Genomic DNA, 27,580 nt, shown 5'->3' with positions numbered 1-27,580 from the left:
GTCTTGGGTGTAATCTCTGGTGAATTTAGTAAAATGAAGAGTAGAGAAACAAGGTACTTGAGGGAAAGTAAACTAGATATTTTAAACCCTTCTCATTTTTATTTCTAGGGCGTTTCAGCTGACTGTTTGAAGGTATTTTCTCAGCTTTGAACAATTCATAAGAAGATAATAAAATCTGAAAAAGCACATTCCTTCAGTAATACTCGACCATAAAAAAACACACCAGCACATCCAAACTGTAATGTGAGATTTTTCCAGCCACGCCTTAAGTATCTGATGATAAACTTTGATGTCCTAAAATTATGCTGCTTAAATGTTGCTTGATACTTTTTTAGGCTGTGGCAGCCCTCATTTGATCCTCCCATCTAAGTCCCTTTCTCTATTCTTGAATTAAAGTGTTCTCTTCTTTTTTCTTTGCATATTTTCACTGTAATTACCGAGCTTTACTTCACAAATAGTTAATATAGAGTCCAGACTCTAAAGAAACATTAAAGGTGAGCTTTTTTTAAAGCTAATCAGATACTTAAAGATGCAAATAAGCACTAACTACTTTCAAGAGTATGGATGTCTGATCTGGGGCAAGTTTGGTTCCTAGATACTTTGAAAAAGTGTATTTTCCTAGATGGCCATTTAAATATCTTTAAAGGATCTAATGCAAGTGCCCACTTCTAGTATAGTGTTATGAGCCACCCTTTAAAATCATGGACGCCGCCTCCAGTCCTGTCTTAGTCCCACTCTGCAGAAGTTGTGCACATATTTAAGCATATAAATAGTCCCAGTAGAATCAGAGAGACGTCATCCGGCTGAAAACCAGACAGATATTAAAGGAAAAAAGTGTGATAGTCGATAGAGAGATTGTATTTATAATGTGTATATAAGCAAGAGGCTAAATTATGGCTGTTTGGATGGCTTTCAGCCTGTGCTTCCAGCACGTGCCCTTTTAACTTCAGGCCCCTGTAACAGAAAAGTGTTGAAGCTCCCGAAGGCACTTTGCCCACTCTTCTATGCCAGTGGAAACTAGGACTGAAGCAATGAAGCATAGGTGGGTATTTTAAAATGGACCTAAGAATATTTTTGAAACACGATTTTAAAAAAAAAAAAAGGCAATTAAAGTATTTTCTATGGCACTATATTTTTAATACTGGTTTGACCATCACAGATGCTAATATGCGATATGTCCCTTTGCCAGTGTGATTGCATTAAGCACACAGATTGCTAACGCTACAATTTTTCTACAGTCCTTGCAATGCCAAAGACGCTATTTAAGGAATTTGTAAACTTCTGCCTAGTATCTGAAATCATTCAGACGCTATGCTGAAACCTGGACAATCATGTACTACCTGCACCATCATTTCCAGTAGGCAATGCGAGTAGTATTTTGCCTACAATTCCTATGTCTCTGAAAACAATTCCCTGTCCCAACACGTGGTGTGTTAAACCACTGACCACAACCTCATGCGGGTGGTAATATTTTTTTTGTGGTATTTTACTCATCCAAAATGCCATCGATCACAACCCAGGAGGGACATGCTGAGTGGAGTTACGGCACCACTTCTCAGCCCTCTGTGTTTAAATCTAACTTTCAGTTCAGTAGAGCTGACTGTAGTGCTGCAAGACTACCTGAAAAAAAAAAAAAAACAAAATCAGAAATTTTGCCTTGTGTGTCTTCTGCTTCTTTATTTTTGTTTCTTTCTCTCTGAGATATGCCTCTCTTCATTCCCCATGAGGAGCTATGCCAGTTTATGACATGATTAAAGTAAGTGTGTGTGTTTATTCACTTAATTTTGTCTGAACATACAGAATAGCTTCCTATTTAAGTTGCAGTATAGCTGTCACTTAGTCAAGCCTTAAGAATTTGATTGTTTGGCAAGTGCTGAGCTTACCAAAATGTCAGTTAGTGAAACCTCATGAATCTGTATAAATTGTAGAAACGTTGAGTTTGCCAAAATACAAGCAGCTGTCTATGTCCGCTTCCTCCTGTTTGAGTCTGTTATGGGGAGAAGTCCTTTCCAAACACCTGGATTAGATGTGCTGTAGCTCATTTTCAGGTAGATCCATGTTTTGACCGGTATTTGTAAGAGCAGTGGAAGTTGGCATGCTTTCATTAGGTGGTTTTTTGGTTGCTGTAGAGAGCTGTGACAGTGAAATATACTTCACTATGGGCTAGCAGCCCAATTGCATATTTTAATAGCAGTATACAAACCGATACCCCTTGACTCCTATGGCTCCTTTTCCAGGTACCTATCCATGCCAGAGTCACACCTCCGTACCAAAGTGTAGGTGCACCAAGTGTGGTGTGACGTGAGAAGTTCCTGGGTCTGACAGGCTGCTACATTGCCTATATGCTGCTCTCTAAAGATTGATCTACTGTCAGAAGGTACCATTTTTATACTTAGGTGTACTCTCTGTACAAGGTACGCAGTATTAAAATTCTGTGAGAACTGGCATTCGTCCAGTTACAGGCAGATGCATCAAGAGTAAAAGAGGTCAATGCTAATGGCTGGTAATGAAACCCATGATGGAAAGAATTGTAGATGTGATCCTACAGGAAACAGAGGTTTCCTGGAAGCTAATGTGTAATTCCTCTGTTAATCAATTTTGGTTCTGAGTACTTAATTGTGAAGTTTTATGTCTTCTACCATGTCTGCAAAGGTCAATCCACGTATAGCCTGAGTCTACAACCCCCTTGAAAGTCAGTAAGGGCAGATGTCCACGTGGTATAAATTCTTATTATCTCCACACGGAGAGAGAAATGTAGAGTTCATTTGAGGTCCACAGCTCATTCTTTTCCCATTAGAGCAGGAAATGCTTTTAGAGAATGCAAATATCTGGTACTCAAAAAAAGCAAAAAGATGCCTGCCAAATATAGGAGCTATATTTAAAGCCTGTAAATGAGGTGGGTGGATGGCATAGAACTATCCCAGGTTTCCGAACTGGGGGACAGATCAGATCAGGCAGGCGGCTGACGGGGAATTTTTAATCTCTGAGGAGCTGGAATGGCAGACAGGAAGGAGAGTGAAGGATGAATGATGAAAAGCAAACCAGCACCTGCATTTCTCCTTTTGGAAGATGTAATCTCACAAATATGTGCCTTGCCTGAGGAGTCTGCATCCTCATAAGAGGCTGGCTCAACCCACTCGGGAGGCAGAGCAGCAGTTATACCTCCTGCTGGCTGGAGCGTAAGGGCTGTTTTCCATACGTTGCAAAATTTCCTCCTAATTCTTGCAGACTAATATGCCTGCAAATGCTAGCCGGGCTCCCCACAAAGGCAGTTGTTCAAAATGATCATGCTACCTATGCCCCGTGAGACTGCACCAGTGCAAGCCACTGGGTTCTCCCCTCTGTGAGATGAAGTGAGAGGATGAAGAAATCTGAAGGAAGTTTTAAATTCATAAAGCTACCTAATCCCCATTCTAAATAATCCCTTAGGAAGCTTACATTAATGTAAACTTCATATAATCTCATTGTCCAGGGTGCTATCTGCCATCCCAGTGCTAGTCCTCAACAGACCAACACCGAGAATGCAGGCATTTAAAGAGGAATACAGGTTTGGAGCTGCACATGTGCATTAAGGCTGGGTATAGATAATGGTGTAGGTGTTGTTAGGGAATGATCAAGTTCTTTTATTTTCCTAAAGTTATTTAACTATGAATATTTAAGATGAAATCACAAGACGGTTTCTAACCATCCAAGCATTAAGTTTGCCAAATGCTCTCTTGCAGTGGGCAAGTGGCTGGCATTAAATTAGATTTTGACAAATCTTTGAAGGGGCTGTATGATTTAGGGCTGAGCGAAGCCCAGGTGAGAATGGGACATAAAAACCTACAAGCTTCATTATTCATTTACTTCAGCTTTACCTTTTACAGTTCTGCTGCCAACTTCTACATACTACAAAGGCATGAAGCACGTCATTGCCAAATTGGCAAGAAATGATCATATCTTAAATCTCTTTCATTTGCTAAGAGGATTTCTTTTGCTTTTTGAAAAAAAATGGGTTCGTAATGGGACATGTAGGAAAAGCCTTTCTGCTGGGGCACAGGACGGTCCTTTATAGTCATTCAACAAGAAGAGCCGAGAGCCTGTAGCTCTCTTTGCCTGTACCTGTCTTTTCAGTCTCACTGTTGCATGTCTACAACATATGCCACCTCTGCTCCTGCTTCTCTGCAGATGCTCACCATATAATGCAGATTCCAGTTACCCTCAGCTCTCACAGGGAGTTGAGGGTTTGTCTCTGCTAGAATTTGAATTGTAGTGTTTCTCTGTGCCATGTGTTGAACGTACATGTAATGCTCTTTGCCACTTTTTCTCAGAGCAGCAAAATTGATATCCATCAAGCTAGCTTTTCAAGAGTAGTTCAGTAGTTGTTGGGAACAGCACACAGTAACTCTCTCTCTAACTCAGATTCCAAGCCTGTACTACAAAGTGTCTCTCGGTAACTTCTGCAAGGCCATGCCAATTTTCAAGCTCATCTGACTCTTCCTGCAACTTCTAGACTCTACTGAAATACTTCTGTTACACAGAAGTGCTGTTTCAGCCTTGCCTTGTCTCTAGGCAAATTTCTATTTGCTTACTGAATGTAGATGAGCCCTGGGCAGTGCAGTGACACACTGTTTACATAGATCATGTCTCATTAGCTCTGGGGGGGAAAAAAGCCTTGTGTCAATTAATTCTGAAGTGAGGCTGAATTATGGGTGGCCATTTCTTGCCATTCTAAATTCAGACAACCTGTGGTATTATCTCTCGTATCAATTTCTGTGGCTAATCTGTGTATGGATGTTGACTTTCAGAGGACTCTGAATATTGATTTCAAATAAAAAGTTCTGCTGAACCTGACTCACAAGTTCTCCTCAAGTTCCTGCAGGGGAATCTCAAGGGACAAGGACCTTGCCTTTCAACTCCTCCTTTTTTATGATCTGCCTGCTTTTCTCCATGATTTCAGGCCATATGGGCTGGCTACAAAGCCAAACTGGACATAAATATCTGAAATATCACAAACAACTATTGAAATAGGAAAAATCAGAGTGAAAACAAACAATAAAAAAATGTAAATTCAAATGGAAAACCTTGATAGAAACTAGCTACTGTCTGAGCTGGCTTTCAATCTGATCGATTTGATGCAACATTGTAACACAGTTAGCTATGTAAACAAATAGCCCCAAACACTTTCTCTGTGCAGGTTTTGTTTGTGGGTTGTTTTTTTTTACAAGCTTAAAAAATGAACTAAATTAATGCTGGTGATCAGGAGCGCAAAATAAAGGCTCAAGCAAAGGAAAGACTTGAAAGTCCTAAGAATAAAGAATGGGAGAAAACAAAATGCAAAGAGGTAAATTTAGGAAAATAACATACTTTTAATTATTACATAATCCTTGATCTAAGGGTATCATGAAGACATGCCAAGCGAAATAGAAAGTAAAAAAAATGGTTGTCTCCAGAAACAGTTAAATATTTGGTTTTGGAGAAGAGAAATAGACATCAAATCATGGAAAGGAGGAAAAGGGAGTTTGAAAGGTAGTTTAAACATTAGATGCAGCCAGTAAAAGAGAAGGGAAGAAAGGTACAAAGAGCTGAGGTTAGGAGTATGAAATTTAGAAATGGAAATGTAAAAGTGAACTGTGGCACGGATGCTATACAGGCAGATAGGGGTAAGAGATGAAAGAGAAAAGGGAATGGTTTAGGTGAAGATACTAAATGTCAAATTGAGAATCTCAAAAGTACAGATCAGAAGGGACCACGGACAGAAGGAAAAAATGGAGACGCCTGACAGGAGAGAAGGATTATGTGTTTTATTACCAATTCTCTCAGACATCTGGGGCGACTGCTGGAAAAAGCACTGCTCACCCTCCTGTACAAAAAAAAGAAAAGACAAAAAGAAATATAGACGTACTAAAAGTTCTCGGCTAAATGAAGCGAGGGTTTGGGAAGGCCACTAAATACAGCAACGGAGAAATTAGGGCCTGAGATCACGAGCACGCGTACCAAGAGGGTGATCCTAGCTGATACATGAGATGATTCAAAAATACTACCTGCAAAAGATAATATTAGAAATAGGGAGAGTAAGGAGAAAAGCAGCTTGCCAGAAGGTTGTGCCAATGACTCTAACATTAACACTAGAATAAGCAGGATGTTGATGAATATAAAATGATAGAAGGAAATGGATGAAAAAAAGGTGGGAGAGGAAAGAAATGTAATTTTGAGTAGCAAAATATCGTATTGCATCATTTATACAGCTTAGAAGTACGAGGCACCAACCCTGCTAGGAGAAAAGTGGTGGTTTCAGTAAGTTGCCCCCTTGTATGGCTGACACGATGGCAGCCTCACAGCACATGTCTCAAGAGACATGGATGACTTCAGATGAGCAATCCAGCAACCAGTTATCACACGTCGAAGTAATCCTTCTTGAATAGCAAGTGTTTTGCAAGAACTTCTCCAGAGGGTAGAGCTCTTCAGCTTTCCTCCTGAGCAGGGGCCAGGAGAGCTGAGACCCCTTACCACCCTGCCGGGATGTCTCTATCAGCAATCTCGGGTCCCGCAGTGTTTTCAAACTGCCGATCAATATATTATGAATGGTGTTGCATTTGGTGTTTGGGGTGAGGTTGCACCATCCCATCAGACTACAACTTTCTCAGACAGATGAGTCACCACCCCAGTGATTATAACCAAGCGCTCGCACAGGCACACCAAGCAACACCAACGCAGAAGTGGAGGATGCAAACCAGGCCTGGAGCTCACGCCCCGCGATGACGTGGCCGACGACCTGCGTGCAGGCTGACAGTTTGCACGGATCGTAGCTACGTGTGTGAGGAAGGGATTGACCTGTTCCCCTTGGTGCTATTCACACACGAGGCTGGGAGGTTGTGCCAGAGGTAGGGTGGCATGAAAGTTTAGGAAGAACGTGACTTTCAGCTGGAATATTGTAAAGCACAGTAAGGCATTTTAAAAATTGTTGTAAATATGGCATCTTCTCACTCAGCAGATTTGGTAATTCAGTGTGGTGTTTGTTCACGTTACTGATCACAGAAATACGTAATTTACACTTTTCCATTCCACTCAGAGGTGACACAGCTATGAAAAAGTTAGGGAGACGCTAGTGGTTTCCCCACTCTGCCTTAACCCAGAAGTTGTACGGTTTTTACTAGACCAATGCAGTTAAACAGCTACAGTTGTAAGAGAGAAAATACATCTGAAATGGAGTAACCGTAGTAGCAAGAAGGGCAATGAGCTACACTTGAATTACTAATCCTATAAAACAATGATGTGGTTATACCCCAGTGCAGTTGTATCAGTAAAAAGGAATCACATGTCTATACAATGTTGCTGTACTGGTATAAAAGCTATGTGTGAAAACAGGCTGTCAGACATAAAATTGTTATCTTTTCATCTGTTGCAAAGATTTTTCTATTGTTAATGAATGTGTCGGTAGAAGTACACTGTCACTCATCACATCGCAAAAAATTTCAATTAGATTTGTTTGCTTATGAATTGGCTGGGTTTGCTTCTGATTTTCCAGGAAGCAACCCCCAAAATAGGCATATTAAAACATCTAGATACAAATACTGACTTCCTTGCTTAAACATAAAAAACTCTTCTCTGCCAACAGCACAGTTCAGTTCCCGGTAAGAACTTTGCAAAGTCTTCCTTCAACAATTGCCTCCCAAAAATAGGAAGCACCAGTTTTTATTGATACTAAAGGAAGAAAATAATGTGAAACACTGTCATTGCATGCCATGGTTGCCCAGTTACCATACATTTTAGTTAAGTGTTGTGTAGGCCAATATTCACTCTATCATTTCAATGAGCACAACCACCAAAAAAATCTGGAAGGTATTTTACTAATATTTTAATGTTATAATTTAATTTACATTTATGAAAATATTGCAGTTAAAGTTTAAAATCACTGAAGATTCTGTGTGTTTGAAACTATCATTCTCAAAATTTACATAGTAATGAGAAACCATCAACTTATTTACTCCTTCAATTACTTAGCTATCAAAATGTCAGAAAACTTGGGTATACAGGCACATATGGATTGCTCTCCTATAAATCCTTGACTGCCCCCTCTCTTCTGTTTTTGCCTAGGGCTGCAAAAACTTGTTAAAGTAATTTCCGTTTATGATTAGAGGTGAGTAACCTTCCTTTGAGTAGCATTTTTCAAAAGGAGATGTAGTTTTGTAGGTCTGAAAGGTATTGAGAACTGCACACAACAGTAACACACACAAAAAATCCGAAACAGTGTAATATTTATTAAAATTTTCAAGTGCAGATGTGTTTTGAAAAGCATACTTCATTTCACATATTAGTTGTCTCAAGAATGACTCTGAGAATGCTTTTGATTATATCAAACATACTTTCCAAATATTTTTTTCTATTTTGGCCTTGTTTGGAAGTCAGTTATATTTTTAAAACTTCGTATTTTCAGTTCACACTTCTAGAAGTCACTTTGGGTTACTGAAAGTGACCTCACTGACTTGACACCAAAGCACATAATTATTATCTAACCGTAGCATAAAGTAGAAAAGCGTATGGGAAAAAGCACATAGTTGTCCAAACTAATACCTGAAGTATTAAAGCAAATGACAACCTTAGTAACCTGCCTTTAGTAGAAAAGGTTCCTATTTTTAAATATGGTGCAGTCTAAAGCAATATTATTCCTCTCCCTCCAAATCATACCACCCCAGACATAAAAAGCCACTGTCCTGGTGGTTTACCTCGACAATGTAAAAAAATATCTAGCTCTAGCTGTGTACACAGGCTAAAATGACTAACATTTACATAGCGTACCACTTCCTTTTTCACTGCTAGCATTTCGGATCTGAGGAGCCTGCATTTCCCCGTGAATAAACACCTGAAACAGCACCAAGCTTCGAAATGGATTTCACGTTCTCTGTTTGACCATAAATGTGACAAAAATCCAAGTGAAAAGAAACAGTTGGGCTCCTAAATAATTTTGACGGCTATAGTGTTACAATATAAACTGTCTGACCTACAACATCAATTTCAGTGAGTGCATTTTAGCTTGGTTTCTCAGAATGAGCTAGGAAGCTAGGAAAAAAGTCATATATTCTCTAAAGATACAGGATTTCGACGGGTTGTATGCTTTTTAAAGCAAGTTCCACAATTCACCTTCAAAGTCCAGGCCGAATTAGTAAATCCTTCCTGTTGTTTTCATGGGGGACTATGACAGCACTCAGTAATTTACTTCCTTCGTTACCAGCTAACGACGTTATTTCCCATCTCCTGATTTTCTAAGCCTCATCTTGCTTAGATTATGCTTCTTATAGATCGAACCCTTGTTTAACCAAGATTTGTTGCTTACTTAAGCAAGTCTTTCTCGCTCAGATCCAACACTTTGACACTCAGTGTTCTCTTAGAAGGAAACAATCTCCTTACCTGGATCCCAGGCCGATGAGGTCCACATGGAGTCAAATCTTAAAGAATAGACACATTTACTATATGGACAATACAAACTTTTCCCTAAACTTGCATTTAGCAGAAGCTGTCGCAAGAAAACCATAGATTTTTAAATCAAAAGAAGATTACTATAGGAAAATTATCCATAGGGCTCTGTGGGATTTATATGAACTTCAAATAAGCTTAGCCAAAATAAAAAGTACTTTTCGTAAGCTTGTTCTAAAGTATTTAACCAAGCAAAATGTGTTGATTTATTTGACACAGCTCCCAAATTTAAAAGACTTTGCATCTGTATTTTAAAATAATAGCTTAAAAAAATAGTTAAAAGAGATAATGTGGAGGAGTACCTCTTACACAGAATCTATAAATCTCTTTGTGGGACTTTATTTATTGGAAATTCAACAGAAATTTCTTATTTAATCAGAATATCCTTTGGATGGAATTCACATCAGATATTTCATAACAGGAAACCAGAAGTTTGTGGGTTTTTTTTTGTAGGGGTTCTAGTAAAACATTAATAGAGTTTAGCCATAGGCATTTTCTCCCCCCCCACCCCCCAATACTTTCAGTGTCTTCCAACAATTTGATACATTTCTGAAATGCTTTTACAAATGGATAAACTGTCCTCCACCAGAAAGAACAGTAAACAAAGCTTTAGCCAAACTATTTATTGAAAACTGAAGACACAAATAAGCGAGAGATTGTTTCTCATGGTTTCATTACAGGCATCATAATTAACCCTTTATTACAAAGGTTTCCTAAAGGGCTTCCATAAAATATTATTTTCTTCCTCTAAATTAGAAAGATTACTATCTCTAACTTTTGAAAAAAATTGACAGATATGGAAAATATTTAAAACAGGTTTTGAAAAAAGTCACAAGCAGTACATCTCATAAACTGAGATTTTTGGCTCTGGTATAATTACAGTGCTTGAAACGCATACTTGAAGATGTGTAAATGTACTGTGATTTACTCAACCTCACACTGCATTCATGCAAGCAGCACCCCTGTTAACGGTACTTAGAATAATAAACCACACTGGTGCACTGAATCCTACAGCAAAGCCTTCAAGTATAGTAAATAAAACAAGAGTTCAGTAAGGTTTTGAGTGCAGATACTGCATAAGCTGATTTTTTTTCTGTATTTACTGTAGAAATACATGGAGTTGCACAGAGGGACCTACATCAAATCCAAATACCAAAAAGGCTGAAAGGGAGAGAATGACCTTCTTTTTTGACCTCTTCAAAGACCAAGTAAAGGTTTGTTTGTCTTTCGACTCTCGGATAAATGATTATGTCGTTCCTGCGTATCGAGCAGCTTTAAGGAAACAAAACACATCTCCAAAGCTGCTAACTTTCTGCTGTTCATCATCTGCTGCAGAAATAAACTATGGCCAGAATTCTCGAACAAGGACAAAAAGAATTTATTTTAAAAACCCCTTAGTTCTCAGAACTTAAGCATCTATTTTTCTGAGTTATTCATTTTTTTGTATCAAAAGCACCAAGCTGATAAATAGTTACTGTTCCAGTGTCAACAATTCCAAAGACACCAACAAAATTATCAGTGTGAAGAAGTGCTAATCTCTTCCTGAAAAAAGAATTCTGAGTGGGCACCAGTTTACCCCGAGTGCACCGAACTGCTCAAAGAATTGCTTTTGCCTCCACTGTACTTAACTACAGTTATAATTTTAAAGGTTCAACTTATTTCCTCTCTCTACCCCAAATTTTGTGTTCTTTCCTCCTGATTTTGTGGGAAATTTCAGTTCACAGCCCTTTTTCACAATTTCAAATTTCTTTCGTTATGTAGATCTAGGCACCTGAGCAAGAGACACTAGAGAATGTTGCAGAAACACTTGTTATTAAACTGCCTATTTTACTTACACAATTTACTGCCTGTTTACTTACACAATTCCTTTTTTTCAATAACAGGCTTTCAGACTTTGCTAAAATATTTATTTACATGCTACTTGTTGAATAAAATTCTCCAGGTCAGCTAGGGAATCCTGAAGTGAATCACTCATGTCTTGACTTCTGAGAAACTTTCGAAGGGTATCCAAAGCACTCAAAGCCTCATTTTTTGATGGTAAAGGCTGCTCAGCTCCCTGAAATTGATCACCTTCATCCTCATCTTCATCACCAACACATGTCCCAGCTTTATCTGCTGTTCTTTCTTTGGCACACATCCTTTCGTTATTTGTGGGCATTTCATAAGTTACTAAGCCATCATCTAGAGCTGCATATTCCTCCAAAGATAAACCTTCTGGAAACTCCACTCCAGCTGCCTGTGCATGTGCAATCAAATCAAAGTCACTTTCAACCTCTGTGTCATTACCATTTGCTTTGGTTTCTAATCTGAATCCTGCTTCATTGTAACTTTTTACAATAGTCTTTGGTGTCACTTCCCTCCAGCACAGGTACAACATCTCAATTGCATCAAGAAGAGTCAGCATAAACTCTTTATTGCCTTCTACACAGTCAACAAATCTCTTGATAAGACAGTACCTGTATTTAACCTTCAGACTTCTGATAACCCCTTGTTTCGTAGCTGTACATGAAGAAGAGTCCAGAGGCGAGAACACTAATTTGACAGATTTCAGGTTCTTTACTTCTGTGTGAGCTGGGAGAGAATCAATGAGAATAACTACTCGTCGCTGCTGTGCTTGAAATCTGTCATCAAGTTTACGCACCCACTGTTCAAACACTTCTGAAGTCATCCACGCCATATCGTTTGCTTCATAATCCACAGGGAGCGACTTCACATCTTTAAAAGAGCACGGGCTTTTGTTTTTTCCTATAACAAGCAAAGGAAGTTTCTCGGAGCCATCCATGTTTGTACCCACCACGACGGTTATTCTCTCCTTGCTTAGTGTACCTACAGAACAAGTTTCCCCTTTAAACGCAAATGTGTTATGCGGTAACATCTGATACAACAATCCAGTCTCCTGTATATAAAACATGTTTTTTGGCTGATAATCGTTTAAATAATAAGGAAGAACATTTTGGTACCAAAGAGTGGGGGCATCCACTCGGGTGGTATGAGCTGCTTCTACAGGCTGAGCTCTGAAAGCTAAACCGTACCTTGACTTGAAACGATCGAGCCAGCCATTACTGCATTTAAAATCACTGTGTCCGAGCTTCTGGGCAAAATCATTGGCCTTGAGGCGCAGCATGGGACCATTTACCGGCACATTCAAGCACCGAGCAATTCTGTACCATTTCATCAACGCCTCCTCCAGGTCGGCGTAAAAAGCAGTCCTCAGCCTTTTCCTTTTCGGATCAAATCGTAAAGATTCAAAGGCTTCCAAAACTTTTTCTTTATTCTTCATGATGGAAGACAGGGAGTTCTTCTTTATGCCGTACTTGGCTGCGACGTCCGCCTTTTTCTTGCCACTCTCCACGGCACTGATGATGCCAATTTTCTCCTCAATAGATATGCTTTTTTTCCTCCTCGCCGCGGGTTCGGGCAGAGGACTCCCCGAGGCCTCTGCCATGGCACCGACCACCGACCGCCCGGCGCGCACCCCCGCACGCGGGCGGGCACCCTGCGGCTCTGCCGCTTGCGGCGGCGGGCGCCTTCGACCGAGCCGGTTTTCGAGACCGCCTCTGATCTCAGGGGCATGGCACTTGGCAGAGGCCGGAGCAGCCTCCCGGCTGCAGCCGGCGGACGCAGGCCAGCGCCGCGGAGCAGCTTAATTTCGCCGATGCCTCGGCCGGGGAGCAGCCGGCCCTGAGCAGCCGGCCCAGAAGGGCGCCTCAGGCCCGAACGAGGAAGGCGGCCTGCCCGCACGCCCGCCGAGGGCCGGGCACGGCCGCCACCACCGCCGTGACCGGTGAAACCCCCCCTTCGCCGCCGCCGCCGCCGCCTCCCCGCCTCTGGGCGCCCCCCCCGCCCAGACCCGGGCCGCGCTTCCAGAGGCCTCCGCCGGGCGGTAGTAAAAGACAAGCGCCGGCAGGAGCGGGCAGGGCGAGCGGGCAGGGGCGGCCCCCGTCTCCGGTTGCTATGGCTACGGCTCGGCGGGGAAGCGACCATAGACACAGGCGCGCCGCCGCCGCCTAGAGAGACCGCTTCCCGCCGCACCTCCGCCGGCGAGGCCGCCGTCAGCCTCTTTTCCGGCCAAGCGCTTCCGGCTCCTGCTGGTACCGGAGAAGGAAGAAAATAAAGCTGGAGACGGGGCACCGGTGCCGCCCCGCCCCGCTTCCTCCTTCCCCCCCTCCCTCCCTCCGCCCCGTCCTCCCTCCCCCCGCAGCACGACGCCCCCGGGGCCGCAGCAGCGCCGCCGGCAGGTGAGGGACGGGCCGGGACGGGCCGGGGCAGGCCGGTGGGCCCCGGGGCCTGGCCTGACCTAACCTAACCTACGTGTCGCACGGCGGGAGCGGCCTCCGCTTGCCCGGCCTCCCCGCCAGCCCGCGGATGCGGGCAGCGGCCGGCTGGGCCTGCCGGCGGAGTGGGGGGAGCCCGCAGCCCCCAGCGGGGCTCGGCTGGGGGCTGCCCCCGCCCGCCCTTCGTCCTGCCCGCTGGCCCAGGTGCTGGGCTGGTGCCCTCGCCGTCGGGTTCGGGAGTGCGGTGCGGGTTGGTGGGTCTGCCCGTCTCCTCGCCTGCCTGCGGGGTTCGCGGCGGGGTCCCCGCGCCGGGGGGCGGCGGGCACCCCGAGAGGGCGGGCAGAGCCTGAGCTTGGTAGCAGGTGGGTTTCACGAGAGAGAAGAGGAACCTGTTTGTTGGTGGAGGAAGAAAACTCTAGGTGTTGCATAAATCTCATGCCTCTGGGACTTATTCCGCACCCTGACAGTTACTGTTCTAAGTGTTCCAATTTGTCTTTTGCAGCTGGCTTACTGTTCTTAAAACGTGAAAGCACTGTGGTGGTGTGTGACAAGCAGGTGTTGCATCTGGTATTGTTTACAAACTATAAGCAATTCTTCTGGTGTTGCTTATAGCACATCTCTGATCTATCGTTTTTAACTGAAACCCCCTCATAGCCTTTCGTGTTGCGTCCCCTGAACTGGATGTAGTTTCAGTCTCCAACGTGTGCTTTTTATGCGTGGCAGAAATGGTAACAAGGAGTTGGCTCTTGCAGTCAGTGGCGCTGTTATCCAAGTGTTGATTCTGTAGAAAAGATAGCAGAAGGGTTCTTTTGCAGGGCTGGAGAAGGATGTCATGTGATCAGTGCAACTCCAAAACTAAATTGCTGTCTGAATCATATAAATGTTTATGTATATATGCATGTACACACACAGTTAAAAAGTAAGGAGTAAGTAATCCAGAAGAATATTAGGTTGGAAGAATTGGAAGCTGAGGATGTATCTTGATGAGCTGCTGCTTTCTGTTTCGGTAGAAGTTGAAACCGTAACGGGAGCCCATGCTGTAGCTAATCTGGAGACGAGCAGAGCGTTAAAGAATTTAGGGGCAGGTTGACCTAGAGTAGGGAGCGTGGAAGTTAGTGGCAGCCCTGTTCTCCAGTCCTTATCTCCATCATGTCTTGTAACTTGCAAGCAAAATTAGAGAAAACTATGGTGTGATTGCAGCAGAAAGTATTTAATACAGTTCTTCAAATTCTTTTTAAAAAGCAGTTGATCTTGATTTTGACAAGAACTAGTGATAGTGTTCTTAAGTTAGAAATTTAAATTAAGAAAATATGTTTTACATACATTTTGTTTTCCACGAGCACTTGCATTTTCTGCAGTGTTACAAAAACTTTTATTGCTTATCTATGCAGTGGAGTAATAAGACAGCAGTAAGAGTGTGTAATAAACTTTATTTGGACAGAGGATATCTTGCTTTTACCTTACTGGCAATCAATTTAAGAGAAAACTGAAATGAAGCAGCCAGTGCATCCTGCTTGGAAAAGCAGATGTAATTGTTGAGAATCCCATGGCTCTTGTTTCTGACACCGTAAGTCATTTACTTAAGTAATTACATTACTTAAGTAATGTAACTATGTTAAAAATAAACCCCTTATTCAAAAGGGATTTATTGTCGATGACGTTTAACTCGTATTTGCATGAATAAACAAATACGAATTTGCCTTTTTAATGAAAAGTCCATAAGTGTGCTCTTATAACCACTGATTATAATTGGTTAAATGTCTCTGAAGTCTTCATCCTAGAGGAAGCTTAGTATGTTGTTCATAAGTTTTTTGCTTTGCTTTTTACTTTGCTAGTTGAAGAAATGGTATATAAATCCCCAGGACTTTAAAATTGTGCAGTTTTATTTATGGTGAGCAGAACTTAAAATGACTGAGGTTGTGATCTGATGTGCATTTGAGGTGGCTTTGCCATGGGGGCAAGATTCTCAGTCTGTTTTGTCTCTTCTGTTCTACTCTGGTGCCGTAGTTCTGTGGATTTGCAGAATTGGTCTAATGGGGGAAAAAAATGAAAATCCAGAGGGGCAGGGGTGATGAGAGCAGGGTTTCAGGCTTAAATTAATGTCAGAATATCGATCAGGCGTGTATTTCCAAGTAGAAAGTCTCTGAGTTGCTGTAGTTGCAGCTAATGGTAATGAATGTTCTTGTACACTGAAGAGTCACCTACTAGGTTCTGAAGTTGTGGCTGCTTTAGTGAAAAACTAATCAATAATGCGGAATTCATACTGTACTGAAGATTAGCAAGCTCTTACAAAGAATGGCCATTTGACACCTGTAAGAGAAAATCAGGAACTACTGAGATACAGAAGTCTATGTGCATTTCCGTAATGGAACCTTAAATATAAGTAATATATGTATGTAGATGCCATGTTGGCCACAATTTCACGTGAACATCTTAACTTCTGAATCTTTGTAAACATGTAGAAAGTTTTCATCCTTACATCCAGCATTTGATGTGTACATCCCCATTTTTTTGCTATAGAAGCAGTTGTCAGGGAATTCTGTAGTTAAACTAGAATGTGCAGTTAAACTTTTTACAAAAGCCACCTTTAATCTACAGTTTTCCCCTTCTCGTGTTTTCCAGTTTGTCAGTGTGATCCTGCAGAGCTGTGTTGGAAGTGTTGATACTGCTTGTAGGAAAAGAATACTGTACAAAAAGTTGGTGTGTGGGGGAGGCTGTAACTCAAATGGTGAATTAAATTTGGATTTTAAAAAAAATTAATTATTTGTCTTTACACAGTGTTGTCTACATGGGTTTGTGAGATGGTTCATGCCTCTAGATTAGGTTATTAAGAGTTCTTAAGGCTATCAAGAAAATGTTTTTGCTGCTCATAGCATTTCATAGTTTTAAACAGCGATACTGTGGTGTGCAAGTTTGTATGTGAGGTACAAACATAACTCCAGGATCACTGATGTGGTAAAACTGAGGTACAGATTGTCTTAACCAAGACTGCGCTACAAGATGAATTTAGCTTCTTGTTTAACCATCAGAGCAAAGAAGTCACACTTGCTCTTCTAGTCCATAATGGAAATTTTTTATCTACTCGGAAATAAGCTGTTAAACATGGAGGTTGTTTTCAACCGCAAGCAGAATTTGGACAGGATTGTGTGGGAAAACAGCATCTCTGCTGTACGGTCTTTCATATTCAAAAGAATTATAGAAAATTAAGAAAGTTATATAGAGTAGTTATACTTCTTTCTTAATTACTTCAAAAGGAATTTTATATTGGTCGGAGAAAAATCCAACTTCATTCAGTGATAGCCCTGAATGAATTGTTTTACTGGAGGAAATGTCTTATTTTATCTGTTCTGTTTTCCAAAGTAAAGTAGTAGGTTATCCAGTGTAATACGATCTAGATGATTCAGCTTCTCAGCCTTTGTGTCCTTATTTTATTTCCCTTGTCATGTGAGCTTCTTACCTTATTAATTATTTGCTTTAATTAAAATGTTTTATAGTTTAGGAAATTGAAATACAATATAAATATAAATAGTGATCTCTGTAACTTTTCTTAATCTGGTATGTGGCTGAACATCTATAAAATGGTGTAAGACTTAATGAACTGAAGTCATGTGTGATTATACTCAATACTGACAGACTCAGTTTAATTTTTAATGATTGGTTGTCTCCTCTCAAACAGCTGAGGGAATTGCAGTATAACCTGTAGTTACCAGCTATTTGAAATCAATTTGAGGTACTTTTCTTATTTAAGCTGTATTAGGTTTCTAACTTGCCTTTCATGATCACTATACTCACAGAGTTGATTGCTTTCACAGAGTGGTCAGTATTACCAACTTTCTTTGCCTTTGTAGGTGAGATTTTTTTTTTTTTTTGAGAATAAAATGGAAAGGATTCTGTTTCTAGTTAGGTATAACAGACTGAACAGCTTGCTAGGTCCCAGTGGTTTAGCATCAATATAAACTTGCAACATTTGGATAAATCTCCTGTCTTAACAAAATTGTGATCTTTGCAATGGTAGGATACAGTCAGTGTATTGTTGCAGGTGACAGTAAATATCAGCTGAAGAACCTTGTTTGACTTCCTGGGTTTTACATTGCAGGCTTAGCCGTCTGTGCGGGGAAGGTTGCTTTGGTAGTGGAAGCTTATGCTAGACTGTATTCCTAGTCTGGGTTAGATTTTGGAGAGGTAAAGGCCTGGTCACCATCAAAAGAGGGAGGTTTCTCTTTGCTTTATCAGAACTTGTAAAAGAAGTGTTTTCTGAAAGCCTACTTCGCTTTCTGTAAGGCGCAACATCCAGCTCCCTTCACATCAGTTAATGCATGCCAAACCTATTTTATTTTCAGGTATGTCAGAACACAGCAGTGAATCCACAGCACTTGATGAATCTCATCCAGCTGCAGAAGAGGTCCAGTCTGACTCTGAGGTGATTGGGTGATAATTATGTTAGTGTAAAATCAACCAATCCCAGCAACAGTTTCAGACTGCCAAAAATTCTGATATACATAGCACAGTGAAATTAGTAGGGGGACATGTGTTCATGCACATTATCTTGGATGGGTGGGGTTGGTTTTGAGACACTATTAAGAACAATCCAATTAATTCATAAAAAAGGATTACTTCAACTGGTAGTCTATTGCTGTGCTGAGGTATTTGTTTTGTAAGTTGAATAGTTATAGGCGTGGTAGAGTCTGAAATGTTTTAAGTACTGCAGGAAGAAATAGTTGGTATTTAAAAGGCAGCAATCTTTGTGTAACTTCACTATAACAAGGCATTCTATCTGCTGCTGGAGTGGTGAATTTTTTTTTATTTTTTTTTTTCTTGGAAGCAGATACAGCTTGTACCTTCTTTGTGGAGAAATCTGAGACTTTTTAAAATTATGATCAAATTCCTAAGGTTCCCAATAATATTTAGCCAATCAGTTGTGTTTGGGAGGCTGTTTCAGAAACATAAAGAGTAAATGTTTCCCTGACTGTTCTAGAATAAGAATGAAAAAAGGTGATGCTGACTTTATCACTATTAGAGTTTCAGTGCCAGTAAATTGTTTTTAAACTTTTTATAGAAACGGAATAGTGATTCCACAGATATTTAGCATCTCTCCAAAGCTGGCATTTGTAAACAGATGTGTGACAAAGGTAGTCATTAAGTTACTAAAGGATGAATATATTTTTTTCTAAATAAAATGTCCAGCTGAAACTTCATGATTTTCTGTAGTGCTTATGTCATTCATGCCTAATAAATCAATACAAATTTAGGAACTTCTTCAGATTTACTTCAGGCTCTTCCTATATATGATAAATTTTCTTCTGAGGATTCAGTTTCTTTGTATACTTAGTTTAAATCAGCTGAGGGCTAGGCTTGCCAAAGGGATACTTAATTCAGCAATCATACTCATTGTTGCAACAGAAATACTGTTGTGGTTTGGTGGTTTAGTTTTCTCTCAGATCAGTAAACTTACCTTAATTGTGTGAGGTTGCAAGAACATGCATCCAGAGGTAAAGAGAAATGGCAGCTGGTTTTGGCAGTATCCTACAGTTAGAGTAAGTCTTTTGAGACACTGCACTGCTGAAGTAAGCTGATGTGGCTGAGAGCAGTCCTTCCTTCTTAGTAGTTTCTTACTGCATTATTACCCCCTCTGTTTCATAGGCACAAGTGTTGGAGCTGTGTGATGAACTGTTTTGGAGAACCGATTTGAGTGGAAAAATTACCCATCCCCTTTTTGGTCATAGGTCACCTTCTTTTAACCTGCAGCATTTCCTCAATCTTGTTTCCTGTACAGATACATTATTCTGGCCCAGAGAAGAGGTGGGGGAATGGGGAAGGCTGATGGGGAGGAAGAGTTAGGAGTAAAGGGCAGAAAAAAAGGCAAGGATTTGTTCTTGGCAGCAGTTCTAGCTCAGACTGTTGACTAAAATGCAGGCAGTGATTTCTTTTTATGCCTGAGCCAAATTAGCAGTTTATCCCACTTTCCTTTTTCAGCTGCTCATTTCATGTCTTTGGTGCTTGTCTGACCTCATTGCAAACTGATTCAACTCACTGAAACTGTGGAAAATGAACCCAGTGAAAAGGTCTATTGCCAGGCTAGTGAGTTGAGTGTGTTTACTGCACAGCCAGGTGAGTGGCTGGGAGATGGTACACTGTATGGCTCACAGTAGGGACTGGAAAAGCAGAGTGGTGAAACATCCTCCTTTCAGCAATGGATGATGGTGGTTTAGTTCAGATGTAACATGAAACTGAAGTTAGCAAGTCATTTTTTTGCTTTCTCTGAATTTGATACATAGGTTTGACTCAAGTAGGAATGCTTAAAAAATATGTGAATTGCTTCTAGGTTGCCTTAGATTTCAAAAGTTGTCCAGAGAAGCTGATGAATTTTTATCTGATACATGTATTTACTAGAGACATGTATGCATATGCATGAGTGTGTATATCTCTGAATAAATGCATAAACATATATCAATGTACAATATTAGCAAAATTATTTGAGATTCTTGATGAAAAGCACCCTAACTAAGTATTTGTTTTGCCTTTAATTAAATTTGGAGATGCAGTTTTGTTTGTGATTCCTGCCAAATGAAGTGTATCCTCTGACGGTACAGGACTTTCCCTTGACACTGTTTTCTGACAATTTGCAGAAAGAAGAACAAAAATAGCTATGTTGGCCTATGCTGACATTTCAGTATTGGGCAGGTAGCTGTGACAGGCCAAGCATTTTGCAAAATAACTCACTTTACTGTGTCAAGTAGAAGTATAGTTCCTAGCAGTCTTGGAGTTTAAGCAGATGTGAGATTTAGAGCAAGCTTAAGAAGCTCGAGCTATTGAACAGATTTCCAAAATTAAAATCTAAAATGGCCGGTAACTAGAACATTTTATCTAACGGTGTTGTATAGCAACTCCCTGTGGGGAGCAAGGACTTGGACTCGATCCTTACGGGTCCCTTCCAACTCGAGATATTCTGTTCTATGAAATGAAACAAATTACTGTTTTAAAAGTATTCATAGAATAAACATAGACCTTTTGGTGTACTTCAGTGTTTTCATTTACTTAAAGGCTATGAGTTTAGAGTTTGTTCTGTTGTATGAAGAATGACCCAAAACTGTGTTCTAGTTGTGGGTGAAGGCTGGACTATATGGAGAATTTGGTATGCTAGACCAATGTGAATATATAGCATGTGAGCTGTTCCTTCCTAGTACTGAAAGAAGGCACTTACTGGGTCCTAAATGAGAGGGATTGATGGGGTAAGTTAGTGTGTTATAAAGTCACTTTTTCTTGAATTCATAGCATGCTGACTTTTTCTTAAATGATTTGAAATCTGTTCTTTGTGTACTTAGAATTTTTTTCAAAAGCTGTGCCTAAATGTTTAGCTTCTCTTAGGGAAGTGTTTCATAAAGCACTATTTTTTAAAGAGTAGCTTTCAATTCACTTTTAAGTTAGTTGTAGAGAAAGTCTTGATCCTCAAAAGGGGAAAATGTATCACCTCAGATAGTATTTTATGGGTGTAGTTCATATGTATGGTTCGTGGAGTGGCTTATCCTTGTCCTTTTTCGTTCTCTTCGTATGGGTAAAAGACAGCATTACTCAGAACTCAATGGACTTTTGGTGGTGTTTTATGCTGCTAATTGAAGAAGCTTATTACACTTTCAGAAATGTAAATGGGATTTTATAGATACCAAATAAAGTTTGAGTAGTGAACTCTGCTTCAAAAGACCAACAGAGATGAAGTCTCAGTAATTTACAGTCTTTGGAAGAAGCTATAGTAACACAGTTTTGAAAGCGATCAGGAGTTAAAGGAGCATGTTTATTGGAGTGCACAGACAGTGACTAGTTAGAATAAAAGCTTGGGAGGCCTCAAAGCTTACTAAGGAAATCAAGCTTACTAATGTAAATGAAGTGGTGAGAGGTGGTAGTGGGGGAAATATTGGCAATGGGATATGACAGAAGATGTTGCTGATTAAGAATGGTGCAGGTGATCCTGAGTAAGTACCAATAAAATCTTTGTGTTATATGGATATCCTGTAAAAGCTCCACGTGTGGTTGGAGAAGCTGCTGGCTCTTCAGCCTGATGTCAGATTGGGCCTCTTCCTGACCCTTTGACTGAAAAGAGCTGGTTCAGTTTGATCTAGGAGCTTTAAGCGAAGAAAGCACCTATTCTTAAGTATGCCTCGATGGTGTACCAGGTCTTGCCAGTCTTGCACAGGTGCACGGACTGGTTTGAAGACTTCAGACAACTTTTATATAAGTAATTGAACAAACACTGCTTTGGTTGTGTGTTGATTTTTTTTTCTACTGTTTATGTTTTAGTTGACTAATGAAGCTGTCTTGCAGAGTTAGGGGTAGTTTTTTTGAAAGGCCGAAATTTTCAGTTTCTCTTAGTTTTGGGGAGTGTTAGGGTGCCATTCCCTCTTCAGGTGCTTCTAAATGGTGTGTATTTCTTCTGGGAATGTCTCTTCCAGGTTATACCTTGGGTCATTCTTGAAAGCCACGGTTTCACAGCTGCTGCTACTGTTCACAATGCAGCTGCATTTTAAAACTAACTGATCCTTGAATTGCATTGGTGCTTTTAAGTTCTTCTTTCTGCATTTCACTTCAGATTTACTGCTGACTGAATGACAATTGCATACCGACAGTTTAGTCAGAAGGTGGCACTATATTATGAGAAAAGAAGAAGCAACTTAAACTATTTTACAGTTTGGAATCCGTACTTTTTTTTGGTAACACATAATTAAACTCATTTTACTTCTCTAAGATTTCTTGCTTACCATTAGCTAGTACAATATTTTTTTTAGCCAGCTCATCTTTTTTATAGTTTGAGGTACATAAACTACTCTTAAGGGTTGAGCGTGTGTAGAAAATATTTGTCTGGTCCCACATGTCTCATTGTGTCTGACACTCCCCTACCCCCCACATCAATGGGTTAAATTTTAGTGTTTCATTTCTCTTAGATCTTGAAGCTTTAAATTACTTTTGTCTGAGCTGTGCTAGCATATTAATGTGATTTTGGTATGTGATTAAATTAATGTATACAGACCTAGTATATCAGAATATTACCCATAGGAGTTTGAAATAAAATCAACTGTTATGAAACCTATACATCAAATATTTTCATATAGATCACTCATTAGAAATTGAAGACAAATGCTAACTTGTTTGTCCTTATACTATAGGAAGGTGCAATGGCTCAAGAGTCTCCGAAAAATTCAGCAGCAGAAATTCCTGTGACTAGCAACGGACAGCTGGAAGATTCTCACGAGCACAGCTTTAACAGGGTAAGAATTTTCTTTGCTGTCTAATAAGGTCCCATTATCAGAAATGCTAGAGTTACAATGCAATGCATAGCAGATCTCACTTGACAGTTTTCTAGAACTTTAATGGAAAAACTCCTTTGAAGCTTGTAAATTATTATTTGATATAATGTGATTGCACATTGCAATAACCTTTTTTGTATAAAAGGCATGTTAGTAGTGGCAAATATTTCTGAACATGAAATAGTGTAAATAATTGGGTGCTCTGTAATGCGCAATTAAGTGCATATGCTTCTACATTCTTGTCTCTGATGCTTGAGGATACTGAGTTTTAATCCGACAATTTTATTCATAAAACAGGGCAGCAAGCACTTTTAAAATATGAGACTTAACAGGTCCTGTAAATTCAGGCTAACAAATCCTAAATCTTTTATGGAAAAGTATAAAATTGTTCGAGGCAAGCTACTTCTAAGGGGCATTAAGTTTAGAAGCAACATGCCTAAAAGTAAAGAAAGATAGTCAAGTTCTAATCTGAAGTTGTAAACAGAAGTAACTTTTCTTGTGCTGAAAATGAAAAATTACTACTGTTTTGCTATATGCTATATAGATGAGATTTATCAGAATCCATCTTATTTGTTGTATGTTGAAAAAAAGTTATACTTCCATGATGATCTGTATGCAATTTTGAGTTTCCCTTAACATCGATATATTTTACTATCAGTTCTGTGTTTGCCTGTCCAGCAGAGGGTGCGATGGTATAGTTTATGTAATTTGTGGTTGGTTTTCTTTTTATTTTGCTTTTCAGTTGGAAATATGAGGTCTAGTTAATTATCCACATTTATTAGATATCTGTTGAGACTTAGATTTTAAGGAAATCTTGAAGCTTTAACACTCCCATGCTGACTTACAGTGCAGGATTATTTCTAAAAGAAATACTGAGCAGAACTTCAACATTTTATTCTGTCCTGCTAAAATGCTGATTAGAGGGGGGAACCTTCATAAATTTAAAAACAAATTACATATACATCCTGAATATTAGTAAAATAAGCATCTGCCTATTTTGTCTGCTGTTTTTAGCTTTAATGGAAAAACTCCTTCAAAGTTGATAAATTATTGTTAAAGTTGACTAAAAAACTGAAGCAGATACTGCACCTTGCAATAACTTTTTTGTATGAAAGGTATGTTAGTAGTGGCAAATCTTTTCTGACTGTTAAATAGTGTAAAGTATTGGATGCTCTCTAATGCATAATCAAGTGTATACTTTTCTAATTATTGATTCAAACCTTGAGGATACTGATTTTTAGTCCAGCAATTTTATTCATAAAATGGGAAAACAAGCATTTAAATATATATTAAAAGTATAATTTTAAACACATATTTATTATATTATCATTATAAAGAAAAATGTTAACTAAATATGTAAAAATATGTATTTAAAAAATAAAATACATCCTGGAAACAATATCTGAGACCATTTGACTGTGATTGCAGGGTAGCTGTATAGTGAGCATGACTGTAAAAAAAAAAAAAAAAGGCATAAAACTTCATGAGATGGAAATGCATCCATATTAGAGCTTTTATTAAAAAAATACTGCACTTATTGTGGGCATACTGCACTGGGCATTTTTTCTACTTCTGCTGAATGGGCCATGATTTTTTTTTTTTATGAACAGCACTGCAATGAGGGAAGGCTTATGTTTCTTAGGATTTGTCATTCAACTTAGATCTACCAGTAACATAATGTAAAAATTAGGACAATGTTTAATGATATAAAGTTAAAACTAAATTTTGATAAAGATGTACCTATGTTTAGGGGGGACAACAAAAATATACCTTTAAGTGGTGATAAATTTGGGTTCACCTGGAAGTAGAGAAACAGATTTACTATTTTTAAGCCTGATGACCTTGATGCTGCTGTGACATGACTGCTAAGTTGTCTTTTAATTACACAGTAATTGCTTCTTCAGTGTAGTGCATCCAATATTTATTTATTAGTTACAGTAAACGGAACTTGCACTGTTGTTGACTCTGTCAGAGCCCTTGTTCAGTCAAAATATACCCACCATTTTGAATGGAATTTTCAAATGTTAAGGTAGGTTTTTTTCCTATGGCCACATATAAAAGCCGAAGTAGGTTTTTCCTGGCATGTTAATTATTTTGCTGGCTTGGAGTCCACTATATTTCGAAACTTCCACAAAAATGGGTCAGATATTTGGTCGAGTTGCAGAAAATTTATACTATGCACACATAGTTGAGTTTGCTGCTGTAATTATTTTCACAATGCTTATTCTGAGATCAATGAAGATGAAGTGTGCTTCAAATATTTTTTTGAACTCTTGTACAAGTTAACACCCGCATGTGTGACCTAAACTCAGAATATGTGATAATCGGGGCTTCTTATAAACAAAACAAAGAAAACAAACTTCTTGGAGTTAACATCTAGGTCTGTTTACTAATCTGTTAGTCTGAAATTCTAATATTTAGCTTCTATTCATCTTGCTTCATGTTTGTTATTTCTAATGCTTAATGCTACGCTTTCTCTTTTTTTCCTTGCCAGGTAATTTTTTGTTTTAACCTAAAGCAATATGCATTGCACCACAAAGTTTCTGTGCCAAGTTTTCAGGGGTCTATTTTCCTATCGACTTATGGAAATGACAAGCCAAGTACTGATTTTTAGGAGGTTGCTTAGGAAAGGGGCAAGAAACCATTACCACTTGAAGTTGCACTGTTACCACAGTGCTCAGTAAGAGTATGTGACCACAGTAGAGTTTAGAGGACTCAAACTTCAATATACTGATTTCAATTACACCTTCTTGGGAAGCTGGGAAACGAGGTTATTTTAGTTTCTTGTTTTCTTATTGTTATGATCAGAGAGCTGTTCATCTAGATGTTGTACAATTCAGATGTAAACAATAAAACATCATTTATCCTGGTGTGGTTTTTTTTGGTCTTCTACAACCTTTTCTTCAGGGTTCTTTAATTACAAAACTAAACTTTCCTCTAGATTTGCCTTTTATTTAGTGCTTCCATCAGACCTCATCCATAAGCTGCTCAGACATGAACATGCGTGTTTACTGTCCTCCAAATGCAGTATTTGTATGTACTCAAGCATGAGAAGTATTTCACTTTTCAAGGCAAGGTAGTGCAAATATATTTACCTGGAAGTGGCAAAGTAGGGTTGCTCCTTCTTTGAAGAAAAATGCCATTAGTTTTGCAGAACATCAGACAGCATAGATTGCCATAATGTCATTTCAGAAGGAAGCTTATTAGTTCTAGTCTTGTGGGAATGTGATATAGCACTACTTGATGCATCTTCTTTGTTCCTTATGTTTAAGAAAAAGAATCAAAAGCATATTTTATAAGGTAACTTAAATAAGTGTTTGCCTAACTACAAAGTCTTAGTCAGAAATATGCTGCTACATTCTAATTCTGTCTTGTTTGTAATAATAAGAGATGCCTGTGGAATTCTGACAAGTTTTGTCCTGCCCGTATGATGGATGGAAACTTTTTTTAACTAAGAAAGGCTGTAGCTTCAGTCGTCACTGGATGAAATGTCTAATGTCCTTTCATTACGAAAAAGCTTGACCCAGTGCTTTTCAGCTCTCCAAGCTCTGTTGGAACTCGCTTAAGCTTTAAACACTTAGTGTATAGAACCATTTAGCCAATGTTGGGATGTTTGTTAGTCTGTTTTAATAACAGAGGACTTCAGCATTTCCTAATCAAACGTGTTTTTCTTACTACTTTGAACAAGAAAACCCAACATACAAGAAAGTCTTGCTGGTTTATTTTCTGCACTGGTTTATCTCACTTATCCCTGACTTCTGGAACACAGTTTTCCTCCCATGCTATTATAATTATGTGATTAGAATAGTGGTGTTTTATTGTCACTGAGGGGATTGGGAGCTGAGGACTGTGGTAAGGAGTGAGGAAGTGTATTATTCCTAATTCAGTAACATGCCATATAGTGTGAAAGCTGTGTAGGAATAAATTAAATTAATCAAAAAACCTGTTTGGTCAGCCTGTAAAGGTGTTCAGGCAGCTGTAAGTTATTTGTTATGTTTAAACTATTCTACGAAGTCTATATGAAGTTATTATCAGTCTGAGTCTCTGAAATTGTTGTTCCAATTGTTTCCTTTCATTTTCAGTGTAGACTGTCTTCTCCTGGCTCTTTTTGTATTCTTATGGGGAGCAAAACCATTATTAAATGTGTAGGTAATACCAGTAATAAACTTTAGGCTGCAAAAGATACATTAACTTTGTTGTGAGTCTTCAGTTTATCTTATTAAAATTAGGAAGTAAGTTCTGGGTTCTGATGAATCTGAGTGCATGTGTTCAGCATCTTGTTCTGTAATTCTGTTGCCAGGCTGCACAAATAGATAACGTCAATTCTTTTTTGCCTTTTGCCTTCTGAAAAAAATGCCAGCCTTGTCACTCACATTCTACCTGAAAGATCAGAGTTAATCTCTTAGGTTTTGCCATGTTGACTGGCATAGTTAGATTTTACTTTGGGCAATTACATTTTAATTAATGTAGACTGATTTAAAATACAGTTCTGCGTCAGTTCTAGAAAACTGTTTTTGGGAGATCGAACAAAAAAGACCAGTCTTTCTTTTTGCTGCC

General features: G+C 39.4%; 2 protein-coding genes across 9 annotated transcripts in view; one reads left to right on the top strand and one right to left on the bottom strand.

The window, feature by feature from the left end:
* Positions 1-10,076: 10,076 nt before the first annotated feature.
* TIGD4 (tigger transposable element derived 4) lies at positions 10,077-13,177 on the bottom strand. The gene has a single exon (XM_049814601.1). The coding sequence runs from the start codon at positions 12,896-12,898 to the stop codon at positions 11,360-11,362; it is 1,539 nt and encodes a 512-aa protein (XP_049670558.1). The 5' UTR covers positions 12,899-13,177; the 3' UTR covers positions 10,077-11,359.
* A 234-nt stretch (positions 13,178-13,411) lies between these two features.
* Positions 13,412-27,580, top strand: part of ARFIP1 (ADP ribosylation factor interacting protein 1) — a 45,368-nt gene continuing 31,199 nt past the window's right edge. For 4 of the 8 annotated variants that reach the window (XM_049814606.1, XM_049814604.1, XM_049814608.1 and 1 more), the window contains exons 1-3: positions 13,413-13,691; positions 18,068-18,147; positions 22,883-22,984. In XM_049814606.1, coding sequence (XP_049670563.1) covers positions 18,070-18,147; positions 22,883-22,984 — 180 coding nt within the window. In that variant the 5' untranslated portion in view covers positions 13,413-13,691; positions 18,068-18,069. Of the gene's footprint in view, positions 13,692-18,039; positions 18,148-22,882; positions 22,985-27,580 lie in introns of those variants that run through there. The other 4 variants (XM_049814605.1, XM_049814610.1, XM_049814607.1 and 1 more) reach the window with 4 other exon arrangements.

This window comes from Accipiter gentilis, chromosome 12, assembly GCF_929443795.1.
Source record: "Accipiter gentilis chromosome 12, bAccGen1.1, whole genome shotgun sequence".
Taxonomy (NCBI): Eukaryota; Metazoa; Chordata; class Aves; order Accipitriformes; family Accipitridae; genus Astur; species Astur gentilis.
Note: the sequence above shows the minus strand (reverse complement) of the source record. Positions and strands in the feature narration are given on the sequence as shown.